The sequence below is a fragment of the Prinia subflava genome, chromosome 2 (assembly GCF_021018805.1).
Source record: "Prinia subflava isolate CZ2003 ecotype Zambia chromosome 2, Cam_Psub_1.2, whole genome shotgun sequence".
Taxonomy (NCBI): domain Eukaryota; kingdom Metazoa; phylum Chordata; class Aves; order Passeriformes; family Cisticolidae; genus Prinia; species Prinia subflava.
In genome coordinates, this window is record NC_086248.1 from 35,784,520 (window position 1) to 35,802,313 (window position 17,794).

General features: G+C 40.2%; 1 protein-coding gene across 1 annotated transcript; it reads right to left on the bottom strand.

Moving 5' to 3' along the window:
- Window positions 1-738: 738 nt before the first annotated feature.
- AKIRIN2 (akirin 2) lies at window positions 739-17,540 on the bottom strand. The gene is made up of 5 exons (XM_063389626.1): window positions 17,334-17,540; window positions 6,593-6,736; window positions 5,744-5,893; window positions 1,730-1,801; window positions 739-1,420 (listed from the first exon to the last, which is right to left on the bottom strand). The coding sequence occupies exons 1-5, from the start codon at window positions 17,536-17,538 to the stop codon at window positions 1,410-1,412; spliced, it is 582 nt and encodes a 193-aa protein (XP_063245696.1). The 5' UTR covers window positions 17,539-17,540; the 3' UTR covers window positions 739-1,409.
- Between the last annotated feature and the right edge of the window lie 254 nt (window positions 17,541-17,794).

Sequence of the window (17,794 nt, forward strand, 5' to 3'; positions counted from 1 at the left end):
CAAGTTCATCTACCAGCTTCAACTGAAACTCCTCTGTTAATCTGAGATGGGACAGAGATCTACCACAGAGCAGACTTCCATTTAACCAGAAGCTGACAGTAAGTTAGAGAAGACTGCAATTTATAATCAAACAATTACTTTGAAACTGCTTTCTTGTCCCCAAAGCAGGTAACTGAAGGCCTTTGGTAGCAATACTTCCACCCCACAACAACAGATCTGGACTTGCCATGTAGAAACTTCACAGTGATTCAGAGACCCAGCACTGCCCAGACAGCATCAGCCAGCACCAACACGGCAGTCTGTCAACAGCTGAATGCATCCAACAAGGCTCTCAACCTTTAAAAGGCATTACACACCTTTAGCTCTTGCAATACCTACACTGGTCCAGCCTGCAGTACATGTACCTGCTCTCTCTCATGAACAGATTTCCTTTAGTGTGTCACTGAAATCTGAAAGAAGGCAAGTGGAGCTGTTGTTTGAGTCAGCTACACCAAGTTACATCACCAGTTTTGTGTTCATTCTGTACCAAACATGCTTCCTCAGATGAAACAATACAGCCTGTCTAAGGAAAATTTCTCTGCCTCTGAAGAATGACCTGAGTTTTTAATCCATCTCCTTCTCCTCATCTAAAACTGACCCGCCCACTATTGCTAGTAAATAAAGTTTTCATTTAAACACTCAGATTTAAGTTTATTCATACACAGCAAAAGTTCCACCTGCATATTAAAAACAAACAAATTAGAAGTAAATGTTTTATTCTTCCAACTAAATTCCAGTACTACAAGGGCAGTAAAACAATGATACACTGAAAAATTGCAGCAATAAACATTTGTTAAAGACTGATAGAATAAATAAAAACTACAAAAATGAGAAATCATATAAACCCATTCTTAACCCCCAAAAAATTCATGGAATACAGAAATGCCCTCCTTCACTATTTCACAGGCAGTACTGTGGGCTATTTGCTTAAAATTGTCCTGGGAGTACATTCTAACTTAACTGTGATTACAGCTCAGTTGTAGTGCAGTTATGAAAACCACACTAACTTCAGTCAGAAGTGTCATTCTACATTTTTATTTACACAACCAGTGAAGGGCAACTTCTAGAACACCAGCTTTAATCCTTTACTTTTTCAAACTCATTAACATAAGAAGCCAAATCGTAATGATACAGCAAATGAGGCCACTGGTATTATTACAGGTAGCAAAGGTCCACATCCAGGTGGTACTGACATCAGGGAGCACTCCAAAACCAGTTGCTGCATAAGAGTGGTTGCCACTGACAAAAGCTTGAAATAACCTGTGTTCACAGGGGGGAAAAAATATGGCATTGCTGCAAGTCTTTACTGGGATAGCTTGCAACAATAAAACAGGGTGTATAGGGCAGCCCACATATGCAGAAAGTGTGATTCATGAAACATCTGGAAAAAAAAAAAAAAAGGAGTTAATGACAGCAGTAACAACTATCGGCTCTGTGCAAACCTTCTATGGCAGTACCAAAACTGGTTTCAAAATTAAAACCCCAGCATGCTATGAGAAATCCATTCTATATGTTTTAAACACAAGCTGCATTTTCTCTCACACCTCCCTTTCAACCTCAATATTCCATATTCTCAATTTCGAGTATTTTACCTTGGGGCCTAGCAGCTGAACAGCAAACAATGGCCATTTAAATTATTGAACATTTGGTAACTCAACACTGCTACAGGGACCAGAAGAAAGGTACTCACAACTGGCAGGCTGTTCTCCATATCGTCGCATGATCTGATCATGCGTGAACTTCACAAATGCGTCATATTGTTCTGCAAGGATGAAACATTACAAGCATGAGTATGAAGTTTAAATCAAGCAAAAAAATACTCAGGGCTAATTTTTACACACAGAAATCATACAAGTTAAACACACCCCCAACTCGTAGTTTTAAATAACTTAATACAGTTCATAGCTGACATTTCTTTTTTATCCTCCAGAACAATTCAGCCAACATCCCCTTAATTAAAAGACTGTCCCTTACAAATTTCTTTAAATGAGAAAGATGGCAGTCAACTTGAAGAGAATTATGCTGCACACAACAGAGACCTCAATATACTTCACACCTGAAAAGTACCACACACTGTATTTTGAAGAAATCAAGTGTGCCCATTTTACAGAACCATAATGGGAACAGAGTAGTTAAAAGGTCAGTGCTAGGGTTGGAAACGTGATTTGTCTGCTCCTACCACTACCAGACGTAAGAAAATTAATTTAATGAAATGGAAACACAAAAGTACGGGGAAGGGATTTGCTACAGAATTACAAATTCTATTTGCTGACTGCCAGAAAATCAAAAGCAAACAAAAAACTGAAAGGATGAAATGTTAAGTGACTAACTTTTGAGTAACTCCAATCACAAAAGTAGCTACTATGGCAGACATACAGTTGACTGTGGACTGCATGAAAATGGTTACTGTGTCATCTGAAATGAAATTTTGATATGGAACATACTTGGCTTTGAACTAAGCACCGTTATTTCCCAGAAAGGTTACTCTTCCTATACACACATACATACAAGTACATTTGCAATATTTTATTCAGTTTTAATACTGCACTCATCAGCAGGATATCACCTTTCAGAATTAGGAAATTGAACAAGGAGAGTAATATCTACCAGATGCCGCTCCTCTCCATTCCCCTTCCTCCCTTGTGGGAAAATACATGTGCAGCAATGTGGGGTGTTCTGAGAAAAGGGCAAGGTCAAAGAAGGCAATCTTCAACCAAAAATGCAGTTAGATTTGTAGTGGTTCCTAGTCCCACAGGTTTGCCCCAATAAAGTCCCCATCCTCTTGCAGGAATGAGCTTCACCTTTGAAGTAAACAGGGTATCAGTAATCAGCAAGTAGTGCAGCAGCCCAAAGTACGGAGCGGACCCAAAGATCTCAGGACATTCATCCCTGACCAAGGGCGCCTGGGGTCAGCTCCCCTCTGCCCACAAGCAGCACCTGTTTCACTGCAGTTCTGACCAGCCCCTTTTCAGCAGCCAAACAACAACATAACACAAAGAGCAGACTGAAGGATCTAGTGCCCTGACACAATTTCAAGAAATAACAGCAACTAGAACTTTTCTTAAAAGAATGTAGCAAAGGCCAAAATCAAATTTGCAAATGCTCTTCTTTAAAAGTGGAAGTCAACATATACAGCTGCTTTGCAACATCATCTTTGTCAGAACTACGGCTTTGCAATTTTTTTAAAAAATCCAGTTACTAAAAAGCCCCCTTCTTGTGACATTCAGATTCAGAAGTTAAGCAATCCAAAGGTAGGAGCAGCCTACATTGAACAACTCAAAAATTTAAGTGTACACTGCACAAATACTTACATCACTGTATTATATACATCCTAACTATTTTAAATCAGGTGGCTAAATGACATAACGTAAATACAATTACAATACTATAAAAGGCAGTTTTTCACAGATCCTTTAAAACCTTTCAAGTTAGTGCTTTCCTAAGGCTCTTGCAAAACCAAGTTTGCACTAACACAGCAGTTTCAGATAACAGAGGAAGAGGAATCAGGGCAATGATCTGAGTTTTCCATTTACTAAACATTTATTCTGTATGAAAAGCAAGTCTGCTCACAAAGAACATGGAAGAAGGAAAGAATCTGGCTAACTATCTGTCACCCTAGTTTTGAAGACTTTTCTAAGCTTTCTGTAATGTTCTTTATATTGGAATCAGAAATTTTACTTTATCACACTTTCTACTATAAACAATGGCCATGTTTTGCTGTCTTTCATTGTTTACAGATTTCTAGGTAAGAAGAGAAAGTTGATTGACAGTTAGCTTAACCAATGTGGATTGAGAGGTAGAATTCCATCCTCCAATCCACAAGCCCCATAAGAAATGTATAGAACTAAGTTTTGTAAATAAACTCATTCCTTTTTCCTGCTTCGCTCACCAGCGTGTCCTTGTGTAGTTCTTTCCGTGTCCTCAGTGACAACTACCTACATGACAACTCTGACTCAGAAAATATCCAAGATGCAAATATTCAGTTAAGTCACTTGAAAGAAGCTATTTAACTGAGATTTATTATGGAATTTCCAGTTACATTTCCTTTGACTTCACTTTTGTAACAAAGAGTATCACCTTACTGCGCAAAGTTTAGAAAAGGATATAACCATTCTGTCAGCAGACAACCATAACTGCCCTTCTGTGTAAGGGATTTCTAGATTCTTTTATCAGTCTTTAAATTCCTGTATAATGTTGAAAATGTATTACTGGCTAATTTACGTGATTCAGTAACATGATCTTCCCAAACTGCTCTTTTGGTGACCACCGTAAGAACAAGTAAACCTAAATCATCTCACTAAACCACAACTCCCAGACAGAATTCAATCCCATTCCTTTCTCAAAAACAAACCAAACAATGCTCCCTTTGGGACTGAGAGACAGGGCATATGTGAAGAACTTGATAGAAGGGCTTCCTGTGTAAAGAATTACAAAGCCTGTGCTCCAGAAGTGTCTGGAACAAATGTAAATCCATCTGGTCTTCAAATGTTTATGACCCCTACTAAATGAAATGCATTTGAGAAAATACAAGAAATGAGCCAATTCCTACAACACACATAAATTAGGAGAAAAAGTTCTATAAAGTCCTGATTTATCAGGCTGAAGCAGGTTAAAAAGAAAAATACTGAAATGGAACACCAAGCTCAAAGTAGCAGAAGTATTCACGGCTCTAGTTATGGTTTAAAATAGATGTAAATTTAAAAGGGACATAGAACTATGGCAATTTCTTACACAAATAGAAGATCAGCAAGTGCAGAACATGAACAGAACCTCAGGTGCAGAGACAATACTATCACCAGCAACCCACAAGCCTGGTGACTTTCTGGATGTGCATGTCTGTAAAAGGTTTTATTCCCACCTGAAGAGACCTGCCAACTTCAATTCTGATGTGTTTTCAGGTGGGAAGCAGAAAAGCTGCAGGTATTCAAAAGCAAGTCTGCAGACCAGTGTGCTCAGATTTTCATTATCACCACACTAAATATTAAATTAGACTCCACATCCCACTGTGAAAGCACCTACCTCTGAATGCACGATAATTTAGGTGCTCAAATGCTAGCAAGAGGCTTAGAAGTAAAGGACCTCAAAAACTGAAGAAAGGTCTTACTTACAATGCTGACATTAGCATTGTCTTTGGAAAGATAAGCTGGAATCAGGTGCCAAGAATTTCAGCTGAATTGTGAAATACAAGAATTCAACATGGAGCATCAGAAAAACAGCTGAACTGACTCTCAAGCAGATACCCAACACTGTTGGCAGCAGTGTAATGGTAAGTACTGGGAAGAGAAAGGGAAATCTTAGGTACTGTCATCTTGCCAAATTCCAGAAAAAGGAAGTCAGTTCCCAAGCAAGAAAAAAACAAAACAAAAAAACAGCCCTTCAAAAAGAGCTCTAAGTCTTCCTGGAGGAAAAAAAAAAAGAAGAAAAAGAAGGGGAAACTGTCAATTCAGACACAACAGCAAGAGAAAGTTCTAACTAAAACCACTGTCTGCACTGAGTAGTAATAACTAAGAGTCATACTTTCTATCCAAAGCAGCACAGAAGGAAAAAACCTATCAAAGGGAGTAAACATCATTTTTTCTGTCATGTATGCAACCTCATTCCTTCATCAGATTAGGTCAGAAAAAACATACACTGTAACAAAAATACGAGAAGTTTTAAGCTTTCAAACTCACTCTGACACACATTATTCTCAATTGTAAGATACCTGCAAGTTTTGTGGTCAAAATTTCTTCATACTCTTCACGGATTTTCTCTTCACGTTCTTTCAGCAAACGTTCACAGATCATTCCAACCTGTCTGAGAGTAAACAGGGGCTGTTCTTTTTTCAATGGTGATGATGCTGCAGATGAAGTACCTAAGAGTAAATATTTGGGCACACAAATTTACAGTTACAAGTGGATCAGAACCAGTTTTTTATAATCAGTTTTTTTCACACCTCTTACATTAAAGGAACTTTGCAAAACATTTGAAGATTCTCTGCTATTTGATCCTCCTAATTACTATTGAAGCAGAACTGGATGCTCAAAAGGAAGACATCTGCAATGTACAACTACCAAAACCCCAAGAGTGTCACACAAACACTGTGAACACCATTGACATGGCAGTTGCCACATACAAATTCAAGCTACTATTTCATATTAAAATTATAGTACAGTATATTGGTGCCAAGACAGCTGCTTTGCAAAAGCCTTTTACAGCATCAATGACAGAGTAGGCAGGATGGTCTCCTGAAAACAGTGCTGGGTTTTTGTCCAACCAATTCTTAAAATGAAAAGCTACCATCTTCCAGACCAATGCCATCAAAAATTGACAAAAAAAGCATCAGTAACTGGTGGGAATGTGTAGTAACACAACAGGTAATGGGGAAAATTATTTACTAAAATGGAATCTGACAAAGCAACAGAATATAGCAGAATTACATACAATTTATGGCCTAAAAAACAACAGTAACCAGTGAGAAGGTGACATAAACCACCAAGTAACTAGAAAAAAATTGTTTACAAAAGCAGAGTCTAAGAAAACACAGGAAAATTACACAGAATTATCTGGGTACCTGGCAAAGCTGGTCCAGTAAGGAGAAATGCATGTGGCTGTGCATCAGTAGAACAACAAGGATCTGTCTGCTGGAAGCTATTTTCTAAATGTCTTCTCTTCTGCATGCGTTTGTACTCCTGTTTTATGTTGTACAGAATTTGTTCTAAAAAGAAAAAAAACCCTTTACATTTCACTATTTTGCTTGATTTCCACTCAAACATCAAATGCTGCAGATAAATAAGAGATGATAAAAGACTCTTAAAACATGACCTGCAAAACCCATCATGTTTTACCTATGACATAAAACCATTTAACTAATTAGAAGAAAGGTAACCCAGACTGTTTACACCAGGAGAACACTTGCAAAAATGTTCATAGTTAAGGTCAAATATTGGCCCCAGAGTACCGCTAACAAAAAATCCAACATCCTAAAATTTGGGAATGATACAATGTGCATGGATAAGAATTTGGCTATAAAAATTATACTGGTATTAATTATCTTAGTTTCATATATTTAATCTTTAATCTTTCACCCCCACACAGCATTTATCACTCACAGAGTTTACAGTAACAAGAGACTCTAAAATAAAACATCCACATGAATTGCCATTCCGATCTGTAGGTTGAGTGGCCTACAGGCAGCACAGAGAAGAAGAAAACACAATTTAAACAACATGGATTAAGCACCTACTGCTTAAAATATCAAAGAATTGGAAGCTGACAGGAAAAATACAAAAGCTTTCCACAACATTTTTGACAGCCTCAAATTTATCCAAATAAAACACAGTAGATGGATCAACAGTCTCTTTTAAAGGAGTATGGCAATTTGTAGTGCAGCTTTTACTTGCAATGAAAAAAGTGCAGCAAATTATTTTAATAATCTCATCTCCAATGTAGAATCATAAGGGAAAAACTAATCCTTGCAACAGGAACTACCAGTCCTGTGTGCCTTCTCTCTGAAATTCCACATACCTGAGAGCCAAATGGCTCTCAGGCGCATCAGTGGCCTAACTGCACATCCTCTAGCAATGTAGAATAGTCAAGAAAAAAAAGGAATTTTCCATTTTTTACATAAGACCCTCCCATAAAGAAATTTTCCAAAGACTCTCATCCTTTATGAGAACTCTTACTTTCAAACACTCCAAACATGAAGAAAAAGATCACCTGCACGACTGGCTTCACTGACACTTCTAGACACTTTAGCAAAGACAACTTCCCAAAACTCAGGTACATATAAATCCATGTGATATGTCAGAGTTACAAAGTGCTCCACCCAGAACCTTCCCATTTCTGTCACATTTTGCCAATAAAATACCATGGAAACTTTAACCAAATTTCGTGTTTGTAATCCATGTGCTACTGAGGTTCCATATCTGAACATTTCTAATAAGGAACCATGTGACACAGACAACTTCAGCTACCACCTTCTTCAGTCAGTGGCTCAAGCCTCTGCTAGACCAAGTGGAAGGAAACACCAATTTTCAGTTCAGATGTTTAAATACTGTCATGGTTCAATTCCATGAGTCAGTCTAGAGATTTCCAATTCATAAAAAGAGAGAAAACTGTTTTGAGTCAACAGGAGTGTCAGCAAAGGAGCTTCTTGGATTCTGCCCACTGATTAAGGACTTGATCCCTTCACTCCATGCCTGCAGCTGTACGATTTTCAACTCTCCAATGGGAGGTCAGTAATATGGTTCAAAGAAGCAGCAAATGCAGAAGACAACAATAAAACAGTAATAAAAAAGCACACCAGGTAAATTAAGAGAAGGAGCCACAAGAAAGTGGCGCAGGGGGATGGAGGATTCATATTTTCTGCAGGACAAGATACACACACTCCTGCAGGGTACCGAACTACACAAATCATGTTAAACCAAGATGCAGTCAAGCTTCCAAAATTAAACACCATCCCACAGGAGCTGGTCATGTGCATACACACATCAGTCAGAGAATGCCCTAACAATGTTTATACTCAATGGCACTATGGTGGTAGAACAATACTTCTCAAAATCAAGTGCTGTTCTGGCTGCAGTGATACTGCGTAATTTTGAATGGGAACCAAACTATCTCGTGGGATCATCTGTCCTAATGCATATTTACACTGTGAGAGACATGACTGCACATATTCACACTGCATTTGTATTAACTGAAGAACGTAACAGACCATGATTACTTTGCCCTGGCCACACTTTCCGAACTCCACGTGAACCGCAAAAAAATTACGACAAATTTCAGGTGTAACAGCTTGGATAAAAATCTTTTCTATAGTTCTTCTTTCTTGTACCTTTTTTTGCAGAAACATTCTCAAACCACATTAGCTACCAAAATCATTAAGGACAAAAAGTGTAAACAGACTCTGGTCAACTGATAAAACTGCAAGAGTTAAATCAACAATCATATGCCTTGTCTCCTTAAGTCCAAACAAACCCTGGAAATTAAACAAGGAATATTTTAGAGGGAACGTTAAAATACCAGCCAGAATAGAAGGAGCAAAAGCAAGAGGGGATGTGTGGGGAAATCAGGGAGAGGAGGAGGAGAAATCAGCTGTGAACTTTGGGAAAACAGTAACAACTAGGACTGAAAATTAAGATTTGTGCACTGAAGATACATGATTCTATTCCAAATTACACTGAACTGTGGACAAGTCTCAAAGATATTACGCGATTTCATCTACTTCTAATTTGGCAACCCTTTTTAAATTCCCACCTCCCAATCTTGCCGTGAAGATCAAAACTCTTAAGAAACTCTACTGACAGATACCGGGAGATCCCCATCCTGACAAAATCACTTCAACAGTTAGCACTACTATGACTTCAGTAAAGGTATAGAACTAAGCAAAGTTTAAGAGAAAGGACTATTTAAACATGACACTGCCTACACTGCCAACAGCAGCCAGAAAGAAAAAAGCCTGAAATGTTAAGCACTGACTGAACACTTGCTAAGCATGTCCATAACCTGGTTTGGTAAATGGTATTTCTCTACTCAGACTAACTTAGATTTGAGGCACAACTCTCAGCAGAGAACTGAACTGTACTCAGAGCCTTGCTGATAGCAGGCAAGGAGACTGACTCATACTTCCCGATTTCCACCATTTATAAAATGGAGATTAACAGTCAAGAAATGCAAGTTTAACACAGCACCAAACTTTCAATGACTTCTCACTTGAACAATCATACCAGGAATGCTTCAAATACAGCAGGCACATTTTTATATCAGTAAAGAATAAGCAGACATTCTTACTAACTTATGGTAGCATAAAATCTTAGACTAAAAAGGAAACTACCTCACTGTGAAGTGAAATGTAAACCTGCAAATACTTATGACTCATTTTAACTGAAAATCTGAATGTCAAATTAAAATAATCTAATACAGTAAGAAAAACTGCTTAAATGCACCAAGTTACTTCTCCCACTTACGGTTCTGTTTCATAATTCCACACAAATATATTAACAATGTTTCTACAGCACCTCAGCATTTGCAGGAAGCCATGAAATATTAAGGTAGTGCAAACCAGAAAACTTCTGAACACCATCTATAGAGCAGACATCTAACTGCAAAGACTTTTAAAACTCTGACCCAGTTAAACAAAGCTTAGAATTAGCAGATCCAACCTACTTTTGCTTCCAGAAAACCTTCCTGCTTTTTCAAGTTCAGTTTTTTAACTTCTCCAGCTTCCAATTCGTTCTGACTATTCTCTCTGCAGTGCACAACCGAATTAAAATGTGCACTGAACATTGTCAGTGTCAAATACAGCAGTTTTTTTACGTTCCTCAGTGTGGAGATCCCAACTGTCCTTTAAAACAATGACATGCATTTTAATTAACAAATTATTTTATATATAAAAACTCAGGATCTGAAATAACACTCATTAAAGAAAATCTACTCTGTCACCTTCTCTAAGACTACAAAATTTAAGTGAAAACTTGCATCACATACAACTTACTAGGTATTTTAAATAAAAGCTTTCATCCACCTTGAACATACACTGAAGTTCAAATCAGATATTGTACATCAGACAACGATTTGATCTGCGATGACAAAAGAAAAATATTTAATATGATGAAATACACATCACTGTGGCCTATCCTCAGTTTCTTTGTAATTTCACCCACTGAGCTCAGTGCTTCCTGCTGGTTAGAGACGCCTCTGAAGGCGCAGAGCTACTTAACAGGAAACACCAGGCAGAGGTCCTGGAAGTGAAAAATCAGACTTGCCAAATCTGGTGTAGCAGCAAGAAAAAGCCACACTGCTAACACACCAAAATGAATTAATGCTTCATAATTAGCATTTCAAACTCAACATGACCATGAATCTCTACCAGTTATACAAGATTCTGGTTTATGCCCCCTTCTCCTTCAGGTTCAAGGCTAAGATTAAGAATGACAAATGAAAATTGCTATCGTCTCACCATAACCACCAAAGGCATCAGGGATTCAGTCCAATATACCTGAATATAATGGAATGCATAGATACTCTTTTTTTTTATATACAGAACTGTGTACTGAGACCATAAAGTTGAGTACATAGGTTCTTTAAATTTTGCATTAAGATCTTTCAGAACTTGAGATACCATTTGGAGAACAAAGATTTCCGAATGAAGAGAGGATCAAGAGGGTAAATTAGAGGTCAAGTTTGACATCTGAAATATGATTTTCACACTAATGGATTACAAAGCCAAATATTAATTTCCAGGGAGTGATGAAAACTTAAGTTCATGATAAGAAGTCAAGTTAATATTTTTCAAAATTCTGCCATCTAATTACTTCATCCTGACCTGTAATTACATAGAAATTATGTACAAAGGAAACAGCAGTTCAACTTAAAAAGTTAAGAAGGCAAACAATTATTTTCTCCATTTTAATAATTGCTTATCAACTATGAAGGTGCTGACTGCTTCACCTGAAGGACTTTCTTCTTTGGGCTTGATTTATGAACTATCAATCTCTCATCCCAATTCCTGGCTTCTCTCATTTAGCTAAAGGAAAATGCAGCAAAACACACAGGAAGGTGACTCAATGCACTGAAATCAGAGCAGCAGTCTTCCTGGCCTGAAATGGAACCTTTAGCTCAGGTTTCAGTTTGCAATGTCACCATTCATTGTATGCATTCAAACTCGAAGCATGCTGAGATTTTTTCTAAGTAATCAAATGCTATCCTGATGTCAATGGCATGTGTCTTTAGGGATTTCATCTTCTGTTGAAGCACAACTGCTCCACTGTCCTAGTTCAAATTTACATATAACATTTCCTTCAAGTCTTCAACCTTATTCAACACCTAGCTGATGTTACCACATTCCTACTTTTGTTCTCCCCACCAGACTACTGACATACAACGTTAATTTTAAGATGCCAGTTTCCCCTAAAGGCAGCACTGCAGCAGAGCAATGGGTAAAGGTATTCCTCAGGGTTTTTTTTCTACTTAATCAGGGAACCCTGGCAGAGACAGAAATTAAAACAACCCAAATATTCCTCTTATTCTCTTGCTTTGGTCTCAGATCAACCACTCCACCTATGCTACCCAGTTAGGCATGTTAAGAGGCTAGTAACAGAATGTGTACTTTTGGAAACCATGCTCCTCTTCAGAGTAGCATGCTCTAAGCCAGAGAGAAAACATGATAATGGTACAGGCTGACACCTCACAGCCTCTGGCAATAGCTACAGAATGGACAGAAGCAGCTTGCCAAGGACTGGGGCACAGAGCAGGCCACCCCATGAGATCCAGTTACTCCAGGTTTCAGGCTGACAAAAGTTCTGGTTCTCCCACAAGCTGGATGCTCACATATGCATTAGCTCATCCTGCAAAGGTATTATTTCAGGAAGTCCCAGTTCTCCTGATCAAGGGATTGAGGAATGAAAAATAAATCAAGCAATGCAAAATATATTAGACACAGCAATTAGATCTTCCCTTCACATAAAAAGTCACATTGCATTTATCAGACTTGCCATTGAAACAAAAAAAAAGGCTTCAACATTTTATGACATCTATAACCAAGGGTATTTAACATTTATAGTCACCACAGGCATCTATACAAAAATTTCTCATATAAATTAAATTATGAAGTCCAGATACAGCCATTACGTGACTTTTTTTAAGGGGCGGGAATGTCTTGTCTTTTAAAATCCTAATGATTTCTGCAATACTGGAGCACAATGAGAAACCTGGCATCTCACCAAGGTAATTTAGCAATAAATACACATGTGGATAAGCTAACAAAACAGAAATTAAGCAGAAAGAGATGCAGCACTACTAATATGTCACATTCCAAAGCCACTGGATCTGTTCATTTAAAATGCTTGGCCATTGCCTGATCAAGTTTTAGACAGAAGTAGTTCAGTTTGCTCAAGAGGGCAACTCAAAGGTCACAGGAGGACAGCCCACAGGGAAGACTTAACAGTTCTTCCGATCCAAAAAGGTCAAAGGCATTTTCTTGAATTAACTTTTAAAAACTGTGTCAATTGCATCAATATTTTTCCAGACTATTCTGTGAAAGAAAAAAGACAAAAAAGACATACTGAAGGCAAATTTGTCTACCTCCTGTTTGTAAAGAGTCCCTTATGAGAGGTCTGTTCTCAACACCTTCTAAGGTTTTTAGTTTGCAACATCAGTTAGTTGCTGGGGAAGTGCTGAGGCAGATGAATGTTTCAGATGGAGGAAAAACTGCATGTGCTAAAGTTGGTGGATTTTTAAATTATTTCATCCTTTTTGACTGCACAAAGGTCTTTCAAGTTAACCTATGGTTTTGAATGATGTGTGGAAAAAAACTTGTGCTCTCAATCTGTCTTCAGAATTTCTATGTACCAAGAATTAAGAGATTTAAATCCTTAAGATCAACATTATTTTTTGCTTCTGCCCCCCTCCATTTCTTTCAACTGTATTTCCCACTGTAGCTTCAATCTCAGAAATGTCCAGACATGCAGGCCTTCTTAACTTGCCTCAGAATTTAAAAAATTTAAATGTAGTTTTTTGATTTTTCTCCCCACTCTCAAACAATTTGTGATCTGGGTAAAACTGCAAACAGTGGTTCCAAAACCTCCAGCAGAAAACAGAGAAATAATATTGCCAATGTTTTCTCCTTTCACACTTGAATTTATTTAACAGCTTTGAAACAGAAAAGCACCCTTTGGACTTCAGAGGAAACCCAACAATTGTATGCATAGGCACATAGGCAGCATCCAGACCCAGGTGCAGTTATTCTAATTACACAAAACAGTCTCATTTATAGCTAGAAACATGAAACTAAAACACATCTGTAGTATTCAAGCAGTAGAAAAATATGTAAGAGGAGCAATCTTTCAAAACTAAACCAGTTTTACACTAGGCAGGTATGTTCTGCACTGCTTACAGTGGACAGAGTTTTAAAAACATCATTCTACATGCAAATAATGCTAATGCTAAAAATTAGCAAATTTTTTCGTACTCATGAGAATGCCCAAGCCAGTAAGCACAATTCCACAGAAAGTACAGACTGAAAAGCCACAATTACAGTTTGGCTGCCAAATTCACCGAGAAACTGGAAGTGACCTAACAGCTGTTCAAATAACCACAAAATATTAAAACACTCTTGTGAGAGATAAATTTCGTCTTGAATAAGCCTACCCTCTCTCGAACAGACTGGTTATTTGTCTGTGACCACTCTATACAGACAGCTGTTTTCTCATCTGCCCCACCACACTGTATACTCAGTTCTCAGCACACCCCTCCATCAATCTGTATTCTGCTTCCAGATAATTCATTTTTGAAATGATGACTACTGTGGCTGAGAAGTCCTGGTGCTGATATGGTCTTCACTGTGTGAAGTTAAACACTACCAGGTCAGAATATCAGACAGAAGAAAAATGTTCAAATATGAACTTAAAGCCTAAGCATCAGGTCCTTTATATCTAGAGCTCTGATTTCATATGAACATTAATATTCATTGCACAAAATTCAGACAGACGCTTTTTAAGTGCTGGAAATGTAAGGATTACAGTAACAGGCTGAGAAAAGTCCAAGTCAACTGAATCCTGACTATTGTTAATAAATTTCCCACCACAAAAACTAACACAAAATGGTGATTTGGGAACACTTTTTAAATCAGACTGGAATTCTTATCACAAATACAGCAAGATTTATCTGATCCTAATACGGACATCTGCATCACAAATGGTCATGTGAACTCATTTTAGAGTCAGTGGAAAGCAATATATATTTCTGCAGCACACTAGGCCTCAACCTAAGTCAGAGCTCTAGAATAAACCATCTGATTCTTTTAAGTGACTACCAAGAGAAATGCAAAACTATTAGTTCACAGGTACATTTACAAAATTCGATGAATCACACACAATCTTTCAACAGGCCCCTTTAAAATTATGAGCTCTACTTCACTCAGTGAGGGTCGAAATGAAATATACACAACATATGATAATGGCCCCAAATTAAACTGAAATTAAAGCAAGCTGATTAACCGATACATTTATACCAGCACACTGTAAAGAATTTTTTCTGTAACGGAAACCACAGAGGGAGCTTTTAAGCAAAACCCACGTAAACATGCACAACTTATAAATTCTTCAAGTTTTGCTTAGGAGTATTTAAGTGCTGAACGAGACATTTTGATCTACTGTCATTCACTTTTCATGATATTAAACACGTCTTTTATACATACAATGCATCCTTGTCTGTACAGAAATCACCTTGTCGCATGGACTACCACCTGCATCTCTGATTTTCTAAGGAGATAAAGGGGCCTGTATTTGCTCAATTTCAGTAGCATTTCAATTTTTAAGCCCTTCAGAATGGTTAGGGTAGAAGCTTAGGTATTACCTCAGATACTGCTGTAGATTGTCTTTTCTGAAAATTTTATTGATTTGCCTCCTTTCAGCAATACATATTTACTGGCCAGACAATATATATATTAAATATTCATAACCTAAGCTCTCCAAACCCCAAAGAAACCAAAAAAAAAATCATTGCAAAGAAGCAACACTTATCCTCTAAAAGAATCAAATTAGGTCTGATTTTAAATATCTATTTCAAAGTACATGTAATGCCTTGCTGTACCAGGGAGTGCCATCCATCACAGCTCTCATCCCAGACCGCTGACTCATTCAAGATCCTTTCCTAGAGGTTCAAAAAAATATCAAGGCACTGATGCCAAGTTTTACTCTGTATGCCCTCTATACTTCCTACATAGCAATTTCTTATTATTTGATTAAAACCTCTAAAAAAATCTGTTGTATGGTACCGTTTTCCGAACTAAGAATATCGAAACAAGGCACTGTCCTACGTGTAGATGGCAATTTGAACGTTCCAATTCAGGACTTGGTAACCTGGAGCCAACTTTTGTTATAAAAGAGAGTACCAAACACAACAGCGGATGGAATTCTGCTGCAACAACTGCAGAGGGCTTTTTTTTCTCTGCACACAAAGGACACGGATATATCCATACCTCGGCGCTACAGCCGCTCATGGCCGCGAGCTGCGCCGTGCCCGAGTGCATCGCTGGAAGCTGCCCACTGGACTTAGCATGGCACGGGCCAATCAATCCCGCATGCCCAACCAAGAGTCGTTCCTTTCTTCTCTCCCTACTCGCTGCTAAAAAGGACTCGGTTCATTTTTAATTGACAACCATTACTCAAGCAGACCTCGAGCCTTTAAGGATCGCCGATTGACTCATCTCTAGCACCTTAAGAATGTAAAAGGGTTTCGTTCTCGCCCCGCGTCTCTCAGACGAGAGGAGGAGACCGCCCGATTCCATTTTATCTGCCCTAAAGGCAACTCTCACCCTTGCACACAACTGCTTTTAACGCTCCGTTTTCCTACGGAACTTTTAAGGATACCACAGAATGGGTTATCCGGGACGATGGCCCGTATAAAGCGGCTGGGAAGTGGGCATTACCCCTTTGTTTTATCCGCTTTTGCTTTTTCCCACTGGCGTTTTGCGGGTGATGGATGACAGGCCGGCCTCCCCGCCCTGCCCCCTCGCCCTCCCCCGATGTCTGAGCAGCGGGAGGAGGTGCCGCTGCCTCGACCCACCGATAATGGCTGCGAGGAGGAAGGAGATCGACTGGGGCCCCGCCGCCTCCCGACCCCAGCCCCACCTCAGGCACAACCCCGTCCCCTGCCGCCCCCAGCGTTTCCGCAGCTCGACTCGACCCTGCGGCTCTCCTTGCCACATCCATGCACCCGTGAAACAGGAAGGAAAAAAAAGAAAAAAAAAAAAGAAAAAAAGAAAAAAAGAAAAAAAGAAAAAAAGAAAAAAAGAAAAAAAGAAAAAAAGAAAAAAACAAACAAGAAAAAAAAATAAAAGAAAGAGGGGGAAAAAAAAAAGCCGGCCTCCTCCTTTCCTAGGATCGAGCTTCCCCCAACAGCACCCCCACTCCCCACCCCGTCTGCCGCTCGGGTCCCTTTCTCTAGTCTCACTCCCCCGACTTCACCGACCCCTTTCCTACAGCCACTCGCCCGCGTCGGCTCAACCCGCCCCCCCTTCTTCCTCCCCCGTCCCTCCTCCTCCTCCCCCTCCTCTCCTGCTGCAAACGGCCATTTCTATTGTGTCTCTCGGTGCCAAGCCGAGCAGGGATCGCCCCGGCCGCTGCCAGCCGCACAGCCCGGCAGAAAATGGCTGGAGGGGGACGCCAGACCCACCCAACTGCCCCCCCCCCCCCCCGCCCCCTTCCTCTTCCCCGCTTCCCGGCCGCCTTCCCGGCCCCCTCCCCGCCGAACTGCCCCCGGTGGGGGTGGGGGCGGAGGGGGCTGCCGGGCGCAAGGAGTGCCGCGTCCCTCACCTGTGGTGAGCCGGGACGACACCTCTCCGAAGGGCGAGGGCTCCATGCGCAGGTATTTCTGCGGGGAGGAGGCAGCGGCGGCGAAGGAGGAGGAGGCGGCTGAGGCCGGGGCTGACAATGGCGCACATCGCCTTCGCTTCGGGGACGCCGGGCTCAGCAGCGGGTCGAAATCCAGAGTCCTTTTCAAAGTGGCGCCGCAAGCCATGGCGCGGAGCGGCCAAGGGGGCTCGGAGCGAGGGGCAGCGGTGAAGGCAGCAGCAGCCGGCCCTGCCCAGAGGCGTCTTCCTCGCTGTCTGGAGTGGGCTGGGGGGGAGGGAAGGGAAAGGAGGGGGCGGCTGCGTCAGGGCCGCCTCCGCCGCCTCCCCGCCGGCCTCTCTCTAGGGAGCGGCCCCGGCAGCGGCAGCAGCAGCCCCGGTTCAGTTCGGCTAGATCTCCGCTCTCTCCGCCCGCTCCGCTCTGCC

Coding starts and splice junctions, on each gene's coding strand:
- AKIRIN2 (XM_063389626.1), bottom strand. CDS start 17,538: ATGGCTTGCGGCGCCACTTTGAAAAGGACTCTGGATTTCGACCCGCTG. Junction 6,737..17,333: donor GTCGTCCCGGCTCACCACAG/GTGAGGGACGCG, acceptor TTTTCTTTTTAG/AACAAATTCTGTACAACATA. Junction 5,894..6,592: donor TACTGGACCAGCTTTGCCAG/GTACCCAGATAA, acceptor ATTTACTCTTAG/GTACTTCATCTGCAGCATCA.